The sequence below is a fragment of the Triturus cristatus genome, chromosome 7 (genome assembly GCF_964204655.1).
Source record: "Triturus cristatus chromosome 7, aTriCri1.1, whole genome shotgun sequence".
Taxonomy (NCBI): domain Eukaryota; kingdom Metazoa; phylum Chordata; class Amphibia; order Caudata; family Salamandridae; genus Triturus; species Triturus cristatus.
In genome coordinates this window covers 66,514,184-66,538,459 of record NC_140590.1, presented here as the reverse complement: position 1 = coordinate 66,538,459, position 24,276 = coordinate 66,514,184, and the positions used below count along the sequence as shown (strand labels likewise).

At 51.4% G+C, this 24,276-nt stretch overlaps 1 protein-coding gene across 2 annotated transcripts in view; it reads right to left on the bottom strand.

The window, feature by feature from the left end:
* The window catches only part of XRCC1 (X-ray repair cross complementing 1), a 297,807-nt gene that overhangs the window by 223,925 nt on the left and 49,606 nt on the right, over positions 1-24,276 (bottom strand). For both annotated transcript variants that reach the window (XM_085615657.1, XM_085615656.1), the window contains exons 2-4: positions 20,485-20,577; positions 17,639-17,746; positions 15,086-15,244 (exon numbers count right to left, since the gene is read on the bottom strand). In XM_085615657.1, the coding sequence (XP_085471783.1) occupies positions 15,086-15,244; positions 17,639-17,746; positions 20,485-20,577 (360 nt within the window). The remainder of the gene's footprint in view (positions 1-15,085; positions 15,245-17,638; positions 17,747-20,484; positions 20,578-24,276) is intronic.

The window sequence follows — 24,276 nt, the reverse complement described above, 5'->3', positions numbered from 1 at the left end:
CAGGTCACTCAACTGAATGGCCAATAGCTTCCTATGAAGGGATAGCAATGCTTTGCACCGGTGCTACCCCGCATCTCCTCTTCATCACATTCCTTAGCAATGCTTTGCACCGGTGCTACTCCGCACCCAGTATCTCCTCTTCATCACATACCTTAGCAATGCTTTGCACCGGTGCAACTCCGCACCCAGTGTCTGCTCCTCGTCACATACCTTAGCAATGCTTTGCACCGGTGCTGCTCTGCACCCAGTGTCTCCTCTTCATCACATACCTTAGCAATGCTTTGCAGCGGTGCTACTCCGCGTCTCCTCTTCATCACATACCTTAGCAATGCTGTGCACCGGTGCTGCTCCGCACCCAGTGCCTGCTCTTCGTCACATACCTTAGCAATGCTTTGCGCAGGCGCTGCTCCGCACCCAGTGTCTCCTCTTCATCACATACCTTAGCAATGCTTTGCACCGGTGCTGCTCCGCACCCAGTGTCTGCTCTTCATCACATACCTTAGCTATGCTTTGCACCGGTGCTGCTCTGCACCCAGTGTCTGCTCTTCATCACATACCTTAGCAATGCTTTGCACCGGTGCTGCTCCGCACCCAGTCCCTGCTCTTCATCACATATCTTAGCAATGCTTTGCACCAGTGCTACTCCACGTCTCCTCTTCATCACACACCTTAGCAAAGCTTTGCACCGGTGCTACTCCGCGTCTCCTCTTCATCACATACCTTAACAATGCTTTGCACCGGTGCTGCTCCGCACCCAGTGTCTCCTCTTCATCACATATCTTAGCAATGCTTTGCACAGGCGCTGCTCTGGACCCAGTGACTCTTCTTCATCACATACCTTAGCAATGCGTTGCGCAGGCGCTGCTCTGCACCCGGTGCCTGCTCTTTGTCACATACCTTAGCAATGCTTTGCACCGGTGCTGCTCCGCACCTGGTGCCTGCTCTTTGTCACATATCTTAGCAATGCTTTGCACCGGTGCTGCTCCGCACCCAGTGTCTCCTCTTCATCACATACCTTAGCAATGCTTTGCACTGGTGCTACTCGGTAACGATGTATCTGCATTAGTTAGTTAGATTCCTCACCTTAGAATATCCCCAGGCGTCAGACTGGATCCGGAAGATTTTTGTAGCAATACCCCTTGCGCGTCGCTAGGCGTCGTCTGCGGCTCCGCGTCCGTCGTTGGCGTTGTGCGCCGGAATGACGTCTGAGTACTTAGACGGCACCCTTGCGCGCTGACGTCAGTTCTTGTACATAGCTTTCCGCGCCAGGAACGCAGAGCCATGCAAGAGACCGACACTGGTGCCAAAAAAGTCTAGGGGCCTGAAAAGGACAACCTTAACCCTAGATGTCCGTTCGCAGAACGGGGAGGATGGGTGGGTCGGTGAGGAATCTAACTAACTAATGTTTCTTACAGATACATCGTTACCGAAGGTAAGTAACTTGTTCATCTGAAAAACACGTTAGTTAGATTCCTCACCTTAGAATAGATACCCAAGCAATACCAACCCCGGTGGTGGGTCTGCGAACCAAGATCACACCAGAAAGTCATGGAGGACAGAACGGCCAAAGAAGCCGTCACTCCGGACTTGGCTGTCTAGGCAATAATACCTGGCAAACGTGTGTAGCGAAGCCCACGTCGCCGCCTGACAGATGTCCTGCAAAGGGACTCCCTGTCCCAAAGCAGTAGTAGCCGCTGTGGCCCGAGTAAAATGGGCTCGCAGCCCAACAGGAGGGTCCTTTTTTGCCAAGGAATAACAGATTTTTATACACAAAACGACCCATCGGGAGATGGTCCGTTTGTGCACAGCTTTCCCCTTCTTAGCACCCACGTATCCAACGAAAAGTTGGTCGTCCACCCGGAACTGTTTTGTGCGGTCCAAATCAAAGGAGAGCGCACGTTTTGGGTCCAGGCGGTGGAGCCTCTCTTCCTCTTTGGAAGGATGCTGAGGCGGAAAGAAGGTGGGCAAGGTGACAGATTGCCCAAGATGAAAGGGGGTCACCACTTTCGGTGGAAAGGAAGGGCGAGGCCGAAGGACAACCTTGTCCGGATGAACAGAGAGAAAAGGAGGCTTGGACGATAGAGCCTGGAGCTCACTCACCCGTCTAGCCGAGGTGATGGCTACCAGAAAAGCAGTCTTAAGAGTCAGAAGACGAAGAGGACCATTGTGAAGAGGCTCAAAGGGAGCGCACATCAGAAATGTGAGAACAAGATTCAAGTCCCACTGAGGCATTACGAAAGGGACAGGAGGGAACGTGTGAGTAATGCCTTTAAGAAAGCGTGAAACTACCGGGGACTTGAAAAGAGAAGGCTGATCAGGAAGCCGTAAGAAGGCAGAGATGGCAGCAAGATAACATTTCAAGGTGCCCGAGGCAGAGCCCTGCTGGGCCAAAGAAAGAAGAAAGAGGAGAACCTCAGAAAGAGGGGCGGAAAGGGGATCCACAGCCTTTGCTGTGCACCATGCCACAAATTTGTTCCACCGGCAGGCGTATACCGTCTTTGTGGAGGGACGCCTGGCTGCCAGAATGATATCACAGACTTCAGGAGGCAAGTCAAATGGCATCAACTGCAGCCGCTCAATCTCCACGCATGGAGGTGGAGGCTGGACAGGTTCGGGTGGAGGACCGTCCCCTGCTGCTGCGACAGAAGATCCTCCCGAAGGGGCAGGCGTATCGGAGGATCGGTCAACATACTGAGTAGCTCGGGATACCAGTACCTTCGTGCCCAATCCGGAGCCACCAAGATGACTTGGGCCTGGTCGTGCCTGATCTTCGTCAGCACTCTGGGCAGAAGTGGTATAGGCGGAAAGGCGTACAACAGACCGCAACTTCACTCGCGACGAAAAGCGTCGCCGAGCGAGTGCCGCCTTGGAAATTCCAACGCGCAGAACTGCTGACATTGCGCGTTCTCGTCTGTGGCGAATAGATCTAACCAAGGCTCTCCCCACTGCTGAAAGCGACCATGCGCCACTTCTGAATTCAGACGCCATTCGTGATCCATCATGCACCGGCGGCTGAGTTCGTCTGCTCTGGCGTTCAGAGAGCCCGCCAAATGTTGAACCACTAGGGTGACGCCCTGGTGTTCCAGCCATGTCCAGAGGCGCAGAGCCTCCGGACAAAGGGTCCACGACCCCACCCAGCCCTGTTTGTTGCAATACCACATGGCGGTGGTGTTGTCCGTGAACACCTGCACGACACTTCCCCTGACAGAGGGAAGGAAGGCTTTCAGTGCAAGTCGGATCGCTCTCAGCTCCAACAAGTTGATGTGGAGGCGAGACTCCGCCGGAGACCAGAGGCCTCTGATCTCCGCCTCTCCCATATGGCCACCCCATCCCAGGAGGGACGCATCCGTCACTACGACATGCTCCGGTAGGGGTAGGCTCTTGCCCGTGACCCAATCGCGGTCCGTGAGCCACCACTGCAACTGCTGTGCAGTGATTTCCGAGATCAAGACATGGTCGGACAGGTTGCTGTGATGCTGGGCCCACTGAAACTTCAGGTCCCACTGCAGAGCCCGCATGAGCCGCCTGGCGTGATGCACTAGTAGGATGCAGGAGGCCATCAGCCCCAGAAGCCGCAACACTAGCCTGACCGAAACCCAGGATAGATGCCGAAAGATGGGAATCAGGGCCTGTATATCCTGGACCCGCTGTTCCAGTGGATAAACCCGGAACTGCGCCGAATCGAGAACCGCTCCGATGAAGAGGAGCTTCTGAGAGAGGCTCAGGTGCGACTTCGGCACGTTGATGGAAAACCCCAGCAAATGCAGGAGATCCGCCGTAGTCTGGAGGTGGGAGACGACTGCCTGGGGCGAGCCCGCCTTCAACAACCAGTCGTCGAGATAGGGGAAGACTGGAACCCCTGATCTGCGCAGATGAGCTGCGACCACCGCCATCACTTTCGTGAACACCCGAGGGGCACTGGTAAGGCCGAAGGGGAGCACGGTGAACTGAAAGTGCTCCTGACCCACCGTGAATCGCAGGTAACGCCGGTGGGCCGGCAGGACGGGGATATGGAAATATGCGTCCTGCAAGTCCAACGCTACCATCCAGTCTCCAGGGTCTAGGGCAGCTAGAACCTGAGCCAAAGTCAACATTTTGAACCGTTCCTTCCGGAGGAAGGCATTGACGTTCCTGGAGGTCCAAGATAGGGCGTAGGCCTCCTTTGCCCTTCTTGGGAACCAGAAAGTAGTGGGAATAACAACCACGACCTACTTCTGGGCTCGGAACGCGCTTGACGGCCTCTTTGGCCAAGAGGGCCGAAACTTCCTCTTGCAGAAGATTCAAATGATCCTCCGAGATACGGTGGTGCTGCGGTGGCATGGCTGGAGGGGTCGTCTCGAAGGGGAGGGAGTAGGCCCTTCGGAAGATCTGCAGCACCCACCTGTCCGAAGTAATGGTACAAATCACAAAATGAAGAGGGGGGACTGGGAGCCAATTAGAGAAGGTCCTGAACCAATGCTCCCAAAATTATAATTTAAGATTACAATGGATGGTATCAGTTCCTATGGATGAAGGGAAACACAGCCACTAATTATGTGGTGTTATAAAGAAGAGGGGTAGTCTCCTGGGATAGGTGAGTGTGTGAAGAAAGAGGAAGGTACTCCTAGGTTTTGTACGTAGTGCCCTCACACACCCTTTCGAGTGTATAGCATCATCATCGGGCAATGTTGCTCCTCGTGGGGGTGGCGCTGCAGTCCCTCACGGGCCCCAAGGGGCTCTCTAGCGGAGATCTTTTAGGAGTTTGCCACAGTGGTGAGTGCGGGTATGTGGGAAAAAAAGTGTCAGTGAATGTGAATTAAAATGGAGCAGGAGGCCCTGTCAGTTTTATTCGTAGGACCCCTGCTTCAGAGTAAAAGTCAACGGGGATGGAGATGCACGTATGTGCCGTTGTGAGAGGGGAAATTAAAACAAATAAATTCCCACTTCTCTCAACCCGAGTGTCAATGTGATAAAGTGTAGTTTAAAAAAAGGGGGTCGACATGTTTCGCGCTACAGACTGGTCCCTAGGGGATCCTTAGCGCTTCATCAGGACCAATTAAAGAAAGAACCCAGGGATCAGGAAAAAACACACTGTATCCCTAGACAGACCTGATTGTGGTAACGATTGGAAGGACCCGTTCTTATACTAAAGTCCTACTTCTCAACCTAAAAAGGAGACAAAAGAGAGGGGGGGGGGGGGGGAAGAGAGAGAAAACACAAAAAGTTCAGAGCCCAGTTACATATTAGTTATATATGTTCCTTTAAAAAGAGAGCTCGAAGTCACAAGTGCACTGGTTGCGCCCAAGTGTCAAATGCATGGGACTGGTGAAGCGTCGGTGCGTCTTCGATGTGACATGCATAGCAAAGTGAACAAAAGTGTGAGGTAGGTTCTACCTGGGTAACTATGATTGGCAGTACCAACCACGTACTGTTGTGACGGAGGTGCATAGAAGAGACTATGCTGCATAATAGACTGGTATGGTAACATCGTGCGTTGAGTTGTACAACTATGCCGCCCAGTGCCATGTATGTTGATAATAGGTGGCCACAGGTTTAGTGATACACAAGGTGGGAAGAGGTAGTGGCGCTAGTTACCATCACGACCCTGTGTGGGTACGCTAGAAACGAGACTTACCTAGAGAACATGGAACTAAATCCAGTGCAATTAAAGGTGCTCGTGTGAGGTCTGGAGCTTGACTAAACCAAACCTGGAGTCAGATTCTCGACCCTGTCAGAATCAGAAGGAGGAGACATGCCTGGAGAACAGGGAGCTAAGATCGAGTGCAATTGAAGGTACTCGTGTGGGGTCTGGAGCGTGACTAGACCGGACCTGGAGTTAGGCGTGACCGATGTGAATTGCAAAAATGCTATACATAGAGATACAAATCGAGACAAAAAATCCCGCCTACCCTCCCCTCGTCTGAGAAGGGCTCCGTCGGTAGTGCCGCGCTGTGAAGCTAGGAAAAACAAACAGAGTACAGGACTGGATTACATCGGGAGGGCCCATCGGATAAAAAGGGAACCAGCCTAGCATCATTCTTAAAGGACAAAGAGTTACTTACTTCTGTTCTTCCTTCACGGGACCGGAAACCTACCCGTCCTGCGGTACTGCCGGTAGCATACCTGGTCAGGAATCGGACTTCCCTAAATACGGGAAGCAACGCGGGAAGTTAAGGCCGTGACGACATCACGCGGCGTGAAGGGGGGTTCTCAGTGGTAATCCAAACGATGGCGGCCATGTTGGAATGGGGACGCGAGTCGTGGGATAATATAGAAAACGGTACCTTCTACGGTCCGAAATAGTGATAAGGCTCCCAATGGATTGCTGAAATCATCATAAATCGGAGTCTCTATACCCTATAAGATTCGGAGTCAGTGTAGTAAGTTAATACAGGGTGTAGGGGTACTCCTTGTGTTCTGTATGTGTGTGTAATGCTTAGCGGAGAGAGATGGGGCGGCCATCTTGGAGTGGTGACGGGGGGATATGTCATCTGTATGAACTGCAAGTGGTAATGTATCGATATCAATGATACCGTAACTCCCAAGAGTGTACGCTTTACGTTGGAAACTGGACCAAGCATGGCAGTGGGGTCGGGATTGCTGAAGTTCTAAATGATTGGTATGGTGTTATATTGATGGAAAGTAAGGTGTTGTAGCAGGCATCTTGAAGCAACTCGCCCTGGTCTAGGAATATTAGTGTGACAGATCCACCCAGGGTATATCCTCGTTCAATCCTTTTTTGTTGCTACTGAGTTTAAACACCCAACGTTGTTCTTGTCTGAATAATGTGGTTGCTGACCACTGGGAGTTGGATTCAATTATTGTCCAATGTAAACTTTCTGGGGGGTGATCTTTGTCCAGAAAGTGGCTTTGTAGTCTGGTGGCTGTGCGTTTGCGTCGGATTGTACTTTTATGCTCCCCTATTCGGACCTTCACTGGTCTGGTGGTCATGCCAATGTACTGTAGGTTACAGGGACAGGTAATTAAGTACACGCAATTCTTGGTGTTACAGTTCGTGTGCCTTGTCTGTTTCCAGAGCCTAGAAAGTCCCAAGTCTATTTCCTTAGTGGGACTGGTCTGGGGGCATGCGGCGCATGAGCCACATGGATAATGTCCAACCACTGGAGGTAGGTTCCATAATGTGGGTTGTGTCTGAATGGTTTTTTTTGGCCGTGTATGCACGAGCATGTCCCTGAGGTTCTGGGTTCTTTTGAAAGAGAAGAGTGGTTGGGGACCTGGTTGGAACTGTCCAGTTTCCAGGATCTTCCAGTTCTTCTTAATGATTTTTTGAATCTTGTTAGAATTGGGTGTGTAAGATGTAACACAGGTCAGGATATCTGTGGTCGGTTTTTCTTTTATTTCAAGTCGTGCTCCTCTGTGGTTATTTCTGGCTCGTTTTCGGGCTTGGTTAACGATTTTCTTTGGGTACTCCCTTTGGATCAGGTTTTTTGTTAGGGTGTCCGCCTCTCTTTCATATTCTGTAATGGTATTACAGTTACGTCGTAACCGTAGAAACTGACCCACTGGTAAATTGTTCCTCAAAGATTTAGGATGGTGGCTGTTGAACAGGAGGAGACTGTTCCTGTCAGTCGGTTTTTTGTAGTTAGTGGTCATGAGGGACCCGTCTTTCAAAGATATGAGGAGGTCTAGGAAAGGGATAGACTCAGATGACATCGTGCCAACAAAGTTGAGGAAAGGGTTAAGAGTATTAATCCATGTGAAAAAGGTTCGACATGATTCTTCATCCCCTTTCCAAAAGATGATGATATCATCGATGTACCTTCGCCATAGTAGAATATTAGTCTTGTAAGGGTTGCCGTCTGTAAGGATGTGTTCTTCTTCAAAGTCCGCCATGTACAAACAGGCCAGACTCGGCGCAAAGGTGCTCCCCATGCTGGTCCCCTGGATCTGATGGTAAAGTTGTTCTTCAAAGGCGAAGTAGTTCTCTTTCAACGCTATAGTAGCACAGTCACAGATGAAAGTGATAGGTGTTTCGGATGGCCATGGGTCCACGTTTCGGAGCACTTTGTCCAGGACTAGGAGTGTCGCATCTTGAGGGATGTTCGTGTATAAAGCCTCAACGTCTAAGGTGACTAAGAGGGTGATTGATTCTGGTGTTTCAAATTGTTCGATGAGGTTCAGAACTTCTGTTGTGTCTCCCAGATAGGTAGGGGTCTTTGTTACCAAGGGGCGTAGAAATACATCGCAGAACTTACTGAGTGGTTCTAACAGGGAATCAATCCCTGAGACAATGGGCCTGCCAGGTGGGGGGGTGACCCCTTTGTGGATTTTTGGTAGGCAATAGAAGTACGGAGTACGGGGGTACTTGTTCATGAGGAATGAAGCCTCGTCCTTCGTTATCCAGCCTTCTGCTTCGGCCTCCACAGTCAGGTGCTGTATCTTGGTGGTGAGACGTGTGGTTGGGTCTTCTTCAATAGGCTCGTAGTACCTAGTATTGGAAAGTTGTCGTAAGCATTCTTCATCATAGACGACCTTATCCTGAATAACTATTGCACCTCCCTTGTCCGCTGGCTTAAGGACGATGCGTCCTTAAGCCAGCGGACAAGGGAGGTGCAATAGTTATTCAGGATAAGGTCGTCTATGATGAAGAATGCTTACGACAACTTTCCAATACTAGGTACTACGAGCCTATTGAAGAAGACCCAACCACACGTCTCACCACCAAGATACAGCACCTGACTGTGGAGGCCGAAGCAGAAGGCTGGATAACGAAGGACGAGGCTTCATTCCTCATGAACAAGTACCCCCGTACTCCGTACTTCTATTGCCTACCAAAAATCCACAAAGGGGTCACCCCCCCACCTGGCAGGCCCATTGTCTCAGGGATTGATTCCCTGTTAGAACCACTCAGTAAGTTCTGCGATGTATTTCTACGCCCCTTGGTAACAAAGACCCCTACCTATCTGAGAGACACAACAGAAGTTCTGAACCTCATCGAACAATTTGAAACACCAGAATCAATCACCCTCTTAGTCACCTTAGACGTTGAGGCTTTATACACGAACATCCCTCAAGATGCGACACTCCTAGTCCTGGACAAAGTGCTCCGAAACGTGGACCCATGGCCATCCGAAACACCTATCACTTTCATCTGTGACTGTGCTACTATAGCGTTGAAAGAGAACTACTTCGCCTTTGAAGAACAACTTTACCATCAGATCCAGGGGACCAGCATGGGGAGCACCTTTGCGCCGAGTCTGGCCTGTTTGTACATGGCGGACTTTGAAGAAGAACACATCCTTACAGACGGCAACCCTTACAAGACTAATATTCTACTATGGCGAAGGTACATCGATGATATCATCATCTTTTGGAAAGGGGATGAAGAATCATGTCGAACCTTTTTCACATGGATTAATACTCTTAACCCTTTCCTCAACTTTGTTGGCACGATGTCATCTGAGTCTATCCCTTTCCTAGACCTCCTCATATCTTTGAAAGACGGGTCCCTCATGACCACTAACTACAAAAAACCGACTGACAGGAACAGTCTCCTCCTGTTCAACAGCCACCATCCTAAATCTTTGAGGAACAATTTACCAGTGGGTCAGTTTCTACGGTTACGACGTAACTGTAATACCATTACAGAATATGAAAGAGAGGCGGACACCCTAACAAAAAACCTGATCCAAAGGGAGTACCCAAAGAAAATCGTTAACCAAGCCCGAAAACGAGCCAGAAATAACCACAGAGGAGCACTACTTGAAATAAAAGAAAAACCGACCACAGATATCCTGACCTGTGTTACATCTTACACACCCAATTCTAACAAGATTCAAAAAATCATTAAGAAGAACTGGAAGATCCTGGAAACTGGACAGTTCCAACCAGGTCCCCAACCACTCTTCTCTTTCAAAAGAACCCAGAACCTCAGGGACATGCTCGTGCATACACGGCCAAAAAAAACCATTCAGACACAACCCACATTATGGAACCTACCTCCAGTGGTTGGACATTATCCATGTGGCTCATGCGCCGCATGCCCCCAGACCAGTCCCACTAAGGAAATAGACTTGGGACTTTCTAGGCTCTGGAAACAGACAAGGCACACGAACTGTAACACCAAGAATTGCGTGTACTTAATTACCTGTCCCTGTAACCTACAGTACATTGGCATGACCACCAGACCAGTGAAGGTCCGAATAGGGGAGCATAAAAGTACAATCCGACGCAAACGCACAGCCACCAGACTACAAAGCCACTTTCTGGACAAAGATCACCCCCCAGAAAGTTTACATTGGACAATAATTGAATCCAACTCCCAGTGGTCAGCAACCACATTATTCAGACAAGAACAACGTTGGGTGTTTAAACTCAGTAGCAACAAAAAAGGATTGAACGAGGATATACCCTGGGTGGATCTGTCACACTAATATTCCTAGACCAGGGCGAGTTGCTTCAAGATGCCTGCTACAACACCTTACTTTCCATCAATATAACACCATACCAATCATTTAGAACTTCAGCAATCCCGACCCCACTGCCATGCTTGGTCCAGTTTCCAACGTAAAGCGTACACTCTTGGGAGTTACGGTATCATTGATATCGATACATTACCACTTGCAGTTCATACAGATGACATATCCCCCCGTCACCACTCCAAGATGGCCGCCCCATCTCTCTCCGCTAAGCATTACACACACATACAGAACACAAGGAGTACCCCTACACCCTGTATTAACTTACTACACTGACTCCGAATCTTATAGGGTATAGAGACTCCGATTTATGATGATTTCAGCAATCCATTGGGAGCCTTATCACTATTTCGGACCGTAGAAGGTACCGTTTTCTATATTATCCCACGACTCGCGTCCCCATTCCAACATGGCCGCCATCGTTTGGATTACCACTGAGAACCCCCCTTCACGCCGCGTGATGTCGTCACGGCCTTAACTTCCCGCGTTGCTTCCCGTATTTAGGGAAGTCCGATTCCTGACCAGGTATGCTACCGGCAGTACCGCAGGACGGGTAGGTTTCCGGTCCCGTGAAGGAAGAACAGAAGTAAGTAACTCTTTGTCCTTTAAGAATGATGCTAGGCTGGTTCCCTTTTTATCCGATGGGCCCTCCCGATGTAATCCAGTCCTGTACTCTGTTTGTTTTTCCTAGCTTCACAGCGCGGCACTACCGACGGAGCCCTTCTCAGACGAGGGGAGGGTAGGCGGGATTTTTTGTCTCGATTTGTATCTCTATGTATAGCATTTTTGCAATTCACATCGGTCACGCCTAACTCCAGGTCCGGTCTAGTCACGCTCCAGACCCCACACGAGTACCTTCAATTGCACTCGATCTTAGCTCCCTGTTCTCCAGGCATGTCTCCTCCTTCTGATTCTGACAGGGTCGAGAATCTGACTCCAGGTTTGGTTTAGTCAAGCTCCAGACCTCACACGAGCACCTTTAATTGCACTGGATTTAGTTCCATGTTCTCTAGGTAAGTCTCGTTTCTAGCGTACCCACACAGGGTCGTGATGGTAACTAGCGCCACTACCTCTTCCCACCTTGTGTATCACTAAACCTGTGGCCACCTATTATCAACATACATGGCACTGGGCGGCATAGTTGTACAACTCAACGCACGATGTTACCATACCAGTCTATTATGCAGCATAGTCTCTTCTATGCACCTCCGTCACAACAGTACGTGGTTGGTACTGCCAATCATCGTTACCCAGGTAGAACCTACCTCACACTTTTGTTCACTTTGCTATGCATGTCACATCGAAGACGCACCGACGCTTCACCAGTCCCATGCATTTGACACTTGGGCGCAACCAGTGCACTTGTGACTTCGAGCTCTCTTTTTAAAGGAACATATATAACTAATATGTAACTGGGCTCTGAACTTTTTGTGTTTTCTCTCTCTTTCCCCCCCCCCCCCTCTCTTTTGTCTCCTTTTTAGGTTGAGAAGTAGGACTTTAGTATAAGAACGGGTCCTTCCAATCGTTACCACAATCAGGTCTGTCTAGGGATACAGTGTGTTTTTTCCTGATCCCTGGGTTCTTTCTTTAATTGGTCCTGATGAAGCGCTAAGGATCCCCTAGGGACCAGTCTGTAGCGCGAAACATGTCGACCCCCTTTTTTTAAACTACACTTTATCACATTGACACTCGGGTTGAGAGAAGTGGGAATTTATTTGTTTTAATTTCCCCTCTCACAACGGCACATACGTGCATCTCCATCCCCGTTGACTTTTACTCTGAAGCAGGGGTCCTACGAATAAAACTGACAGGGCCTCCTGCTCCATTTTAATTCACATTCACTGACACTTTTTTTCCCACATACCCGCACTCACCACTGTGGCAAACTCCTAAAAGATCTCCGCTAGAGAGCCCCTTGGGGCCCGTGAGGGACTGCAGCGCCACCCCCACGAGGAGCAACATTGCCCGATGATGATGCTATACACTCGAAAGGGTGTGTGAGGGCACTACGTACAAAACCTAGGAGTACCTTCCTCTTTCTTCACACACTCACCTATCCCAGGAGACTACCCCTCTTCTTTAGAACACCACATAATTAGTGGCTGTGTTTCCCTTCATCCATAGGAACTGATACCATCCATTGTAATCCCGAAGTAATGGTACGCCAGTGGAGCAGGTGATGGCGAACCCGGCCTCCCACTGGCGAGGAATGGGCCTGAAAGCTCGGACTAGGAAGGCTTTGAGGCGGATGCTGCCGGGGTGGACGTGGACTGACCGCGTCGTCCTCCAGTACCGCCTCGGCGGAAACCACGTCTGCGACCGCGTGCAGGCTGGTTCTGCAGCCGGTGGCTAGGCGGACGTGAGGAGGAGCCCCTTCCTTGGCCACGAAAGGAGCGAAAAGCAGAAGTTTGTGGCCGCGGGGCCGAGAGGCCCAAGGACGTGGCCGTAGCCCGGGAGTCCTTGAAGCGAGCCAGCGCACTGTCCACTTTCTCACCAAAAAGGCGAGCGCCATAAAAAGGCATGTCCATGAGTGTGCTCTGGACATCCCCTGAAAAGGACGTGGACCGCAGCCGGGCGTGACGTCGAAGCGCCACCGTGGTAGAAATCGCCCTACCCAGCGAATCCGTAGTGTCGAGTCCACATCGGATTGCATGGCACGCTGCATCTCTCCCATCGGCCAGAGCCGAGGAAAGCCGTGCCCGGGCCTCCTCCGGGCACAGTGGCAGCACGTCCTCCACCGTATCCCACAGAGAGTGAGAATAACGGTCCAAGAGACAGGTGGTGTTCAAAGACCGCAGACCCAAACTGAGCGAGGAGAACAGCTTCTTACCGAACTGTTCCAGTCTCTTGGAATCCCGGTCCGGAGGAGCGGACGGGAAGGAGGATTGGGAGGTAGAGGCCTGGATAACCAGACTCTCGGGGGTGGGGTGTTGGGACAGAAAACTGGGGTCGCCCGGAGCAGGGCAGTGGCGCCTGGCAACGTTCCTATCCACAGGAGGGACTGTGGAGGGCTTGGACCAGGTGCCCTGCAGAACGTCAGTGAGGGCCTCATTGAATTGCAGCAGAGGCTCAGTGGAGCATGCGGCAGACTGAAGCACCTCAGTGAGGATGTTAGTCCTCACAGCCACGGCAGGCAGCTCAAGCCCAAGGGCCGCGGCCGCCTTGCGCAGCACCCCAGAAAAAGCTGCACCCTCCTCCGAAGCCACAGTCGGAGGAGAGATGAATCCAGTGTCCGGTGAGGTATCCAGACCACTGGCCTCCCCCAGTTCATCTGCCCAGTCCTGAGAAAGGTGCCCCTGAAGGGCCATAGGGTCCTCAGACCCCTCCCAGTCGTCCCCGTCATCCGATTCCTGGTAAACAGGAGGAATGATCGAAGCAGGTCGATAGACAATACGTGTCTCCAGCGGCGTCGGATGCGGCGCCGCATCGGCGTCGGGACCGGACAGGGGCTGAACCGGGGATCGACGTCGACCGGAGTCGGCGTCGTGGGTGGTACCGGAGTCTGCGCCGGTGGAGGAGGCGTAACGAGGTCGACCGGCGTTGACGGGGGCCCAAGCTCGGGCCTCTCGGGGACCTGCGGCGTCGGGGCCGGAGCCTCCAACGGCGCCGGAGCCGCCGGCACGCGAGGTCGCCCAGTCGAGTCCGCGGGGCCCGAAGGCGCGCCAGCGGGCGTCGACGGCGGGGCCAGGCTCCTCATGGCCGAGAGGAAGGCACTGACCTCCGCCGGTGTCGCGTCAGTCCCAGGGACCGGCGGGTATGGGGGACTTGCGCGGCGCCTGGGCTCCCGCGGAGCCGCGGGGGTGGAACCACCCGGACCCTCGGCCGAGTCGCGCGACCGGCAAGGGGAGTCCGAAGAGCGGTGTCGCCTCTTGGACTTCTTGGAGTGCTTCGACTTACCCGAAGACTTCGAGCCAGACGAGCACCGATGTCGAGTGCGGCTCCGCAACCGATCCTTGGACCTCCTCCTGGACCGGGATCGAGAGGGGCGCGGAGCCGAGTGGCGAAGCTCAAGAAGCTTGCGGGACCGCTCCCGCCTAGCTTTCGAGGTCAGGGCCATACAATCGGAGCACGACTCCGCGTCGTGGTCGAGGCCCAAGCAGTACAGACACCGGCGGTGATGATCGGTCACCGACATCAGTCGGTGACAGTCGTCGCCGGCCTTGAAACCAGGCATCCTACCGGCACCAGAGTCGAAAGTGACCAAAAAGAGTCGAAAAAAGTTAGTCAAAAATTGACTAAAGGGGTAGCTCTCCCGGATCGGCGTTTACTGGCACGGAAAAAAGAAGAACTGACGTCAGCGCGCGAGGGCGGCGTCTAAGTACTCAGACGACGTCATTCCGGCGCACGACGCCAACGACGGACGCGGAGCCGCAGACGACGCCTAGTGACGCGCAAGGGGTATTGCTACAAAAATCTTCCGGATCCAGTCTGACGCCTGGGGATATTCTAAGGTGAGGAATCTAACTAACGTGTTTCTTTCAGATACATACCTTAGCAATGCTTTGCACCGGTGCTGCTCTGCACCCAGTGACAGCTCTTCATCATTTACCTTAGCAATGCTTTGCACCGGTGCTGCTCCGCACCCGGTGCCTGCTCTTTGTCACATACCTTAGCAATGCTTTGCACCGCTGCTGCTGCACACCCAGATTCTGCTCTAAGTCACATACCTTGTTGTAAGGCTGTGTGCATACAATCTTCACCCGGTCCCATTTTTTCTCAGCTGTTCCTTTCACAAGTTTGTCCGGCCCAAACATGCGTACGCGATTCAGATTGCTTCCGTTCTTGCTCTCCGATGGGGACATGAAGGATGAAGTGACCAGTATCACCTTAGACGAAGAAGAAGGATGCATTATTTACGGTGATACAGTCAGTACGTGCGCGCCCTAGTCAACAGCAGCACAGGGCTGCTGTTCACGCAACTAACATTAAAAGAGGTTAAATAAGCAGGCGAATCAATTCACTGGGTAATGAAAGTTTAAAAAAGTCAGTCACGAGGTTGTCCTGCACCTCCTAACTATACCTTCATTCTTTGTCACATTTGTACACTTTTGCATCAAACCGTCTTTAAGTCTCCTCGAAATTTAAAAAGTGTATTTCATTAACATGCAGAACCGTTTCACCGTAGTACATCAGACATCAGTACACTGAGAAGAATTTGGTTTTTGAATTGGTTTTTACAAATGAATGTAGAAACATTCATTCTTGATTGCACCATAAAACCAATCGCACCTGTGAATTAAAAGTCATGTCAGGTGTTTTTTACTCTTTGGGTGAACCGAGCTCCTATTATACATGAACTATATTGCTGTTTATTAAATCAAACATAGGAGAAAGTTTTGTACTGCGCACATCCGGAAGTCATGTATTTCAAGGTCAAAATAATTACCTAGGATCACACAATTTGGTTGAGTGGGGAAGCCAGGATTAATCTCCGGTTTTGTGGTTTCGCATTGTGCAATTCAACCACAAGATGTATATATAATTTCCCCTACATCCGCCTTACTGTCAACAGCCACTCCCCTCCCCTCCCCCTCCACAATGACCACCCCGCTGGCATCAATGCAGCCCTCAGTCACATCATAGACCACACTTTATGGCCCTTGGGAAAAAGATTGTGAGTACATTAACAACACTATTAGTCTGGTCAGTGGGGACTGTGAAACAGGCTGTGGTGGATAATGTTGCACACATGGCTTACTTTGCCGGGAGGCGCATCGCCATGAAGGTTTTAGAATATATGCCTGCAACTGCTGTTCAAAACAAAACATCAAAAGACTTCACCATCATCACATTAGCGCTGTATGATACAGCTCCATCTGTAAAACCTATCAGTGCCAGCTCACAGTTTAACAGTGCGTGAGGCAATTCCATACCAGCCGCAGGACCAGGTACAGGGTACCAAGAGAATCTGTGCTTGCAGTATTTAAATCCTTCTGTTGCCAGGACTCTATTTTTCAGACCTTGGCTCTCATTCTGTGCGTGTGTCTTTGCTGGTCTCTTTGCATGTAGTGTCTATGTGTTTTATGTATGTTGTGTAGAGGGGCTGTATTGTGTGGGCAGAGCCGTCGCCTGGTGCATGCACTTCTTACATACTATTTGCCATCAGCCAGATGCAAGTATGTGAGGCCACCGCGTTCAGCGGGCAGTGGCTGCTTCTGGCCAGGCAGGGGAGACTCTAAGCTTGTGCCTTTGACCAACAAGAAAGTGGGGAGGGTTTACGTCGGGTTCCAAGTCCCCCTTTAACTTTAAATATGTTTAAATGCGGTTTCTGTGCATCTACTAGTTTCTCATTTCAACTGTGATTCTCTCTGCAGGGTTATCAGTCTCTGTTTACACCTCTGTCTGCGCCTCCTGCAACTCTTTCTAGGACTAATGGTTGATTTTAGAGGTGGGGTAAAGGAAAAAAGGGTCTCCAGCATGAATCTTTTCTGGATTCTCATGCCCAATGGCTGGGAGTCTGTTTCTCTGGTCTGTGTCAGAGGGTGACTGGGAGAGCAGCAGAGACATGACGTCAAAGTAGTAGCCGTAGGACAAGGGAGAGGAACCGCGCAAGATGTAGAAGGAATGAAGGCGGCCTGGCAGCAGCAGCGCGACATGGGGCACCGGAAGTGCTGCAGGGGCAGGGTACCCTCTCTTCAATGCAATGCACCATGAAGGTGGGAGACTGCATTGGAGATAAGAAAGTTCCAAGCAAGAAGATCCATGCGGTAAGGTACTTAACTTGAATTATAAGCTAGAGGAAAAACAGCTGCACCAACAAAACACTGACAAACTGGCACCGGCTGCTCTGCTCTAATCATGAAGGCAGGCGCCTACATTCAGCCACAAGCAGCAGCGCGTGCAGTTCCTTCAGGGTCACTGCAGATGCCCACCTCCACTCAGAGGACTACTACAACTTCTGCTAAACCTACGTTTGGACAAAAGTGAAACTGTGCGATGTTCCGGCCCCAGAGCGAACCTGCATGAGGCTGGGCTTACATGAACAGTCTGCCTGCCACACTGGTCGACAGTGCTCCAGTCGGAGCCCTGCCACTGGTTTTATGTGGCATCTACTCATTTTCTAGAACCTTTGGTGGGTTTTGATGCAGAAGACTGAGTAGCCACAGAGTCGAGTATACCATCATCTACTCCATAGTTGTGCTTTCTCGTCCTTCCCCGTCTGGTTTCCCTGCATCCGTTGGCACAGTCGCCTGTTTACTCAGCGTTGGCGCAGAGCCTACCTCATAATCCTGCTCGCTGGCGGATGTGGAGTGGCCAACCAGCACCTCGACGAAAGCGGAGCCTTCATTTCCGATGTCCAGGCTGTGGATCTGCTCCTCCTTCTCGAGCTGCAAGGAGACGACAGGGTTAGGCCAGGACAGGCTCAGCTTGGAGTCCTTGGGACCAATACTGCAAAGCGCGCCCTTCACCCTCACAAAGCCGAAGCAGCGGAGCACGCGGCAGGAATGTTGAACTGAGGAGGTCGCTTGCTACTCTAGCACTGGGCCATCCACCGAGTCACCGATGCACCCTATCCTTACCCTGAAATCAACTCTCATGCACCCTATCCTTACCCTGAAATCAACCCTCATGCACCCCATCCTTACCCTGAAATCAACCCTCATGCACCCTATCCTTACCCTGAAATCAACTCTCATGCACCCTATCCTTACCCTGAAATCAACCCTCATGCACCCTATGCTTACCCTGAAATCAACCCTCATGCACCCTATCCTTACCCTGAACTCAACCTTACCCTGAAATCAACCCTCATGCACCCTATGCTTACCCTGAAATCAACCCTCATGCACCCTATCCTTACCCTGGAATCAACCCTCATGCACCCTATCCATACCCTGAAATCAACCCTCATGCACCCTATCCTTACCCTGGAATCAACCCTCATGCACCCTATCCTTACCCTGAAATCAACCCTCATGCACCCTATGCTTACCCTGAAATCAACCCTCATGCACCCTATCCTTACCCTGGAATCAACCCTCATGCACCCTATGCTTACCCTGGAATCAACCCTCATGCACCCTATCCTTACCCTGGAATCAACCCTCATGCACCCTATCCATACCCTGAAATCAACCCTCATGCACCCTATCCATACCCTGAAATCAACCCTCCTATTGAAGGAGAGGTCTTGTCAAACCTTTTCTTTACCACCTACATCACAACTGTGCTCTGCAAGTGCACTTTAATTCTGACCTGGCAAGGCCTACGCCATCTAACGAGTAATGCTGAATCTCCACAGGTAGACCACTCCTGGTGTTTGGACTCAACTATTCCTCTACTAGGAAGCGGACAGTGCTGCTGACTGTGCAGCTCTGCTCTCACCTACAGCTTTCCAAGACATTCCAGTGCCAAGAGAAACACAAACTGCAGTGATAATGCAGCTTTCTATTCCAATTCCGCATTACCAAGACCTCAAGCTCAGCTCTTTCACTGGACCTCAACTCCATTATACAGGGACCAAGGCTGCGGGACCTCCACGCCATCATGACAGGGACGACTCAGGCTGCTGGACCTCCACCCCATCTTGACAGGGACGACTCAGGCTGCGGGACCTCCACGCCATCATGACAGGGACAACTCAGGCTGCTGGACCTCTACGCCATCATGACAGGGACAACTCAGGCTGCGGGACCTCTACTCCAACATTACAGGGACTCAGGCTGCGGGACCTCTATCTCATCATGACAGGGACAACTCAGGCTGCTGGACCTCTACTCAATCAGGACAGGGACGACTCAGGCTGCTGGACCTCTACTCAATCATGACAGGGACGACTCAGGCTGATGGACCTCTACTCAATCATGACAGGGACGACTCAGGCTGCTGGACCTCTACTCAATCATGACAGGGACGACTCAGGCTGTTGGACCTCTACTCAATCATGACAGAGACGACTCAGGCTGCGGGACCTCCACCCCATCTTGACAGGGACGACTCAGGCTGCGGGACCTCCACTCCATCATGACAGGGACAACTCAGGCTGCTGGACCTCCACGCCATCATGACAGGGACAACTCAGGCTGCTGGACCTCTACGCCATCATGACAGGGACGACTCAGGCTGCGGGACCTCTACGCCATCATGACAGGGACGACTCAGGCTGCAGGACTTCTACACCATCATGACAGGGATGACTCAGCTGCTGGACCTCTACTCAATCATGATAGGGACGACTCAGGCTGCTGGACCTCTACTCCATCATGACAGGGACGACTCAGGCTGCGGGACCTCTACGCCATCAGGAAAGGGACTCAGGCTACTCGACCTCTACTCCATCATGACAGGGACTCTGCTGCTGGACCTCTACTCCATCATGACGGAGACTAAGGCTGTGGGGCCTCTACTCCATCATGACAGGGATTCAGGCTGCTGGACCTCTACTCCAACATTATAGGGACTCAGGCTAATAGACCTTTACTCCAACATGACGGGGACTAAGGCTGTGGGGCCCCTACTCCAACATTACAGGGACTCAGGCTGCTGCACCTCTACTCCATCAGGACAGGCACCAAGGATTCTGGACCTCTACCCCCATCATGACAGGGACTCAGGCTGCTGAATCTCTACTCCATCATAACAGGGACTCAGGCTGCTGGACCTCTACCCCATCATGATAGGCACTCAGGCAGGGACACAGGCTGCTGTGCCTCTTTTCCAACATTACAGGGACTCAGGCTGCTGTGCCTTTACTCCATCACGACAGGGACTCAGACTGCTGGTGGAAACAGTTTTATGGTGCCCACCTATACCTAATCTTAAACTTGGCACTTCTCATATAGCCTTTTATAGGAGAGACCTACATGAAAACTGTTCCCTCTGCTCTGACAAAAGAACTCTGCCCTCGAAAGCACCTCAGCCTGTTCAATCACACAAACTGAAGAACCCACACAGTACCTTCCTAGGTACATCATTACCAACCCTGAATAAATACATCAGGCTGCCAACGCCCCTTCACCCTCAAAATCAATAAAGGAAGTGGGGATGCTGCGGTCAAGCCAGGAAAAACGAGACGCCCTCCAGAGTTCCGGATCCTCAGCATTGCCCACCTCATTGTGAACCTCACCTGCAGAATCACAGACACCTGCTTCTCTCCAGCCTTGCTTGCCTTCCATTTTCGATAAGTATCTGCCTTCAACAAGTTTTCTGCTTTGTGAGTCTGGGGGAAAAATAGATTTCATAAACACCACAAATTAAAAGTTGTTACTTTTGATAACATAAGAACTATAACTGTAGGTGTAGTTCACACAAACAATGAAGGATCTATATTGCAATCCAAAATTGTAAAAGAGGTGAAAAGAAAGGAGGTGAAGGGAAATCTGTTGAGTGCAAAGAACAGAGCGGTCTTCGGGACACCGTTCTTTAAACCTAATGGCTCTGCATTCGCTTATTGGTTCATTACCCGGATGCTTTTTCTCGTGATCAAAATTATGCACTCACGTTTCACCTTCATGCAATTTCAGCAGGTGATTACCCACCTTAAACCATCACTAGAAGTCTGATTTTAGTGGGAACTACATGCATTCCAGTGTAGGAAAGTGGGTTTCTGTTGCAGTAACCCCCCCCCCCCCCGCTTTTTGCCAGACTACTGATGCACTTTTTCTTGTTGTGACCTGGGTCCCTGCCAATCAGGTTCCCAGGGCCTGTGTTCTTTCACCAAAAACAAACCCAATTGGCAGCTCTGGCCACATGTCTGCCCCTGGTAAATGGTACCACAGGTACCCAGGGCACTATGACCAGAGAAGGCCTCCAAGTGCTGCAGCACTTATTGTGCCACCCTCAGAGGCCCTGTACCCTGACACTCACACACTGCCTTGGCAGCCCAAGTGCCTTGGTGCAGAACAAAGTGAAGAGTCGACATGGCACACATCCCTGTCCTCATACATCAGTCACCCCTCTAGCTGGGTGACCTATGCCTGTGGTGAGGGTGCAGGTGCATGAGCCCTGTACCCCTACAGTGCCCAAGTCCATTCCTGGGCACTGTAAGTGCAGTGCTGCCATTAAGAGTATATGGTGGTGGGAGTTTGTCATTACGAACTCCACAGCACCATAACGGCTACACTGAAGACTGAGAAGTTTGGTATCAAACTTCTCAGCACATTAAACCCACACTGATGCTAGTGTGGGATTTAATGTAAAATGCACTGACTGACCTGACTGAGTGGCTGCTTAGGCTGCCACCACCAGACATGTTTCTGGACCCCTGGGTCGAGAGCTCGCTGCTCTCAGGGGCGTGAAACAATGCACATCCTGGGACGAGGTGCCAAGCCACCTCCACGAGGATGGGCAGGGTTCCCGAAGCAGAGACTTCAAACGCCTGCCGCCTTTGTGAGTCTCTCCAGACCATTTGCTGCTTTCAGCAACTGGTCCCCACTGGTTCTACCCCCCCCCTTTGGGCGGGAGAACCGGCGGGAAAACAAGTGAGGAAAAGAGGTGTGCCCACCTCTGCCAACTCCACCCCTCATGTGGGGGAGGCGAGGTGAAGCACAACCTCGAGCCCCCGCAAACTTGAGGATGGGGTGTACTCAGCCAACCAGGGACAGGCTTCTGCCCCCCTCCCACTGGAGAGTGGCAGAATAGGGGGTATACCCACCACAGGGAAGAGACCCATTGGTCCCTGCCCTTTACCTACCTGTAACGCCCCTAAATTTAGTATTTAGGGGGCACCCTGAACCTTCCTTCCTAAGGTTAGAAACCACAAAAAAAGAAGATAAGAAGAAGGACCGCGCAGAGCTAACAAGAGGACGACGCCCATAGACTTGGCCCCAGCCCTGTCTCCCATCGAGTATATGGGAATAAAGTATTGTGAAAAATATATATATATATATATATATATATATATATACACATATACACACACACACACACACACACACACACACACCCTTTGGGTGGTCCCTCCTCATCATTATTTATTTTGTCCCACTTTTGCCTCAAACCCTGTTATAATGTTTCCTTTTTGGGAACCACCAGACTTTTTAGTGTTGATGCAGGGTCAGGGAGCCATTTTCCCTACCCCTGGAACTTCTGTCTGAGGGCCTGAGACACAAAATGGTGGCCATCCATTGTCACCTGTGACATCACCAGAACCTCCTCGAACATTCTAGAATCCTGTGACAGTGGGAGGCAGTTTAGAATGTTGGGAGGCCATCTCAGGTTGGCAGTTGGCATCTGACTGGAGAAGAGAGAGAGGACAGAGATAGAAGGAGGTCGGAGTAAGGCAGCAGAGGTGGAAACCAGTGCTTGGAGTGGGGTCCAGAAACCTTCCCTTGATGCTAGTCTCTACTGACCAAGCCCAGCCTAAAGCCCTGTGGGGGATCAAGACCAGAAGAACCATCTTAAAGAACTGAATATTTGGAACAGGCCTTAAAGAAGAAGAACAGCAAGCTCCTGACCTGTTCAGCAGTGTCCTCCTGGAGTCCTGACGTCGAGAAGCCTGGAGACCTGGGGCCTGAGGTAGAGAAGCGGCGCTGACAGAAAGCAGACGTCGTACCCGGAGCCGCCAGAGGTCGAGTGAGGGCGCCGACGGAGGTCGTGGAGAGGCACCGGAGGTCGAGTCGGGAGTCACCTGAGGTCAAAGTGAGGCGTCGACGGGGGAGTGAAGTCCGCCCACCGGAGTCGCCGGAAACTGAGGTGAAGCGCGCCGGAGGTCGGGAGTGGAGATCGCTCTCCGGAGACACCAGGAAGTGGGGAGTCCGAGCCCCTGCGACGCCGGAAGGCGACATCGAGCCGAGGCCGCCCAGCGACATCGAGCCAAGGCCGCCCAGCGACATCGAGCCGAGGCCGCCCAGCGACATCGAGCCGAGGCCGCCCAGCGACATCGAGCCGAGGCCGCCCAGCGACATCGAGCCGAGGCCGCCCAGCGACATCGAGCCGAGGCCGCCCAGCGACATCGAGCCGAGGCCGCCCAGCGACATCGAGTCGAGACCGCCCAGCGACATCGAGTCGATGCCGCCCAACGACATCGATCCGGTGCCGCCACACGGCGTCGACGCGGTGCCGAGCGGAGCCGATCATCTTGAAAAGGACAGTAAGTGGTAGAGGGGGCGTCTGAGGTCCCGTGGAGCCCTAAAAGACCATCCTAGGGGCTAAAAGGGTGTTAGAACCAGCCTGGGAGTGCCAGGGGTGAACTGAGACTGGTACAGTGACCTCCATAAAGGGTTGTGTGGTTTGGAGGGCCAGATCTTTAGGTTACTCTTGTTCTGCCTCAGCTTAGGCCCCAGCCTTGATCAATCTAGGTGGGACACCCCCATGCCATCCAAGTGTCCTTAAGTTGTGTATGGGCAAAGTAAGACCAAGTGACCTCATGAAAATGATTTGAACTGTAACTGTCATTGATTGTTTTACCTTATTTATTGAAGGTGCTTTATTTATTGTCATCCACTAATTTATTCCTGCACTATATTTATTGTCTGACTGTATTTATTTGCCATCTGTATTTATTGCACATCTATTTATTCTTTGCGTAATGATGACCTTAACCTATTTATTGAAATTCCAAAGTAGCATTGTTTATTTGACCTGCTCTTTTTAGGGAAAATCTTATTGTATTGTATTTATGTAATGAAACCTGCAACTAAGAGAAAATAAGATAAAGACATATATATTTTCAACTTGACTTGCATAATTTTTACGGTGTAGTGTCGTTTTTGGAACGGATGAACGCATGGTTATTGTGAGGGTGTGACGTACGCTTAACACGGTGCCTGACCCCCAACCGCTCGAGCCAAGCTACCATTGTGCTGGGAACCTGGTGACTGCTAACCCGGTTGCCCGGTTTCCAACATAAAATTGGTGTTCAGCGGTGGGATAGAGCTGTGCTTGCGTCTACTCGACAATAACTTTGGGTAGTCCATAG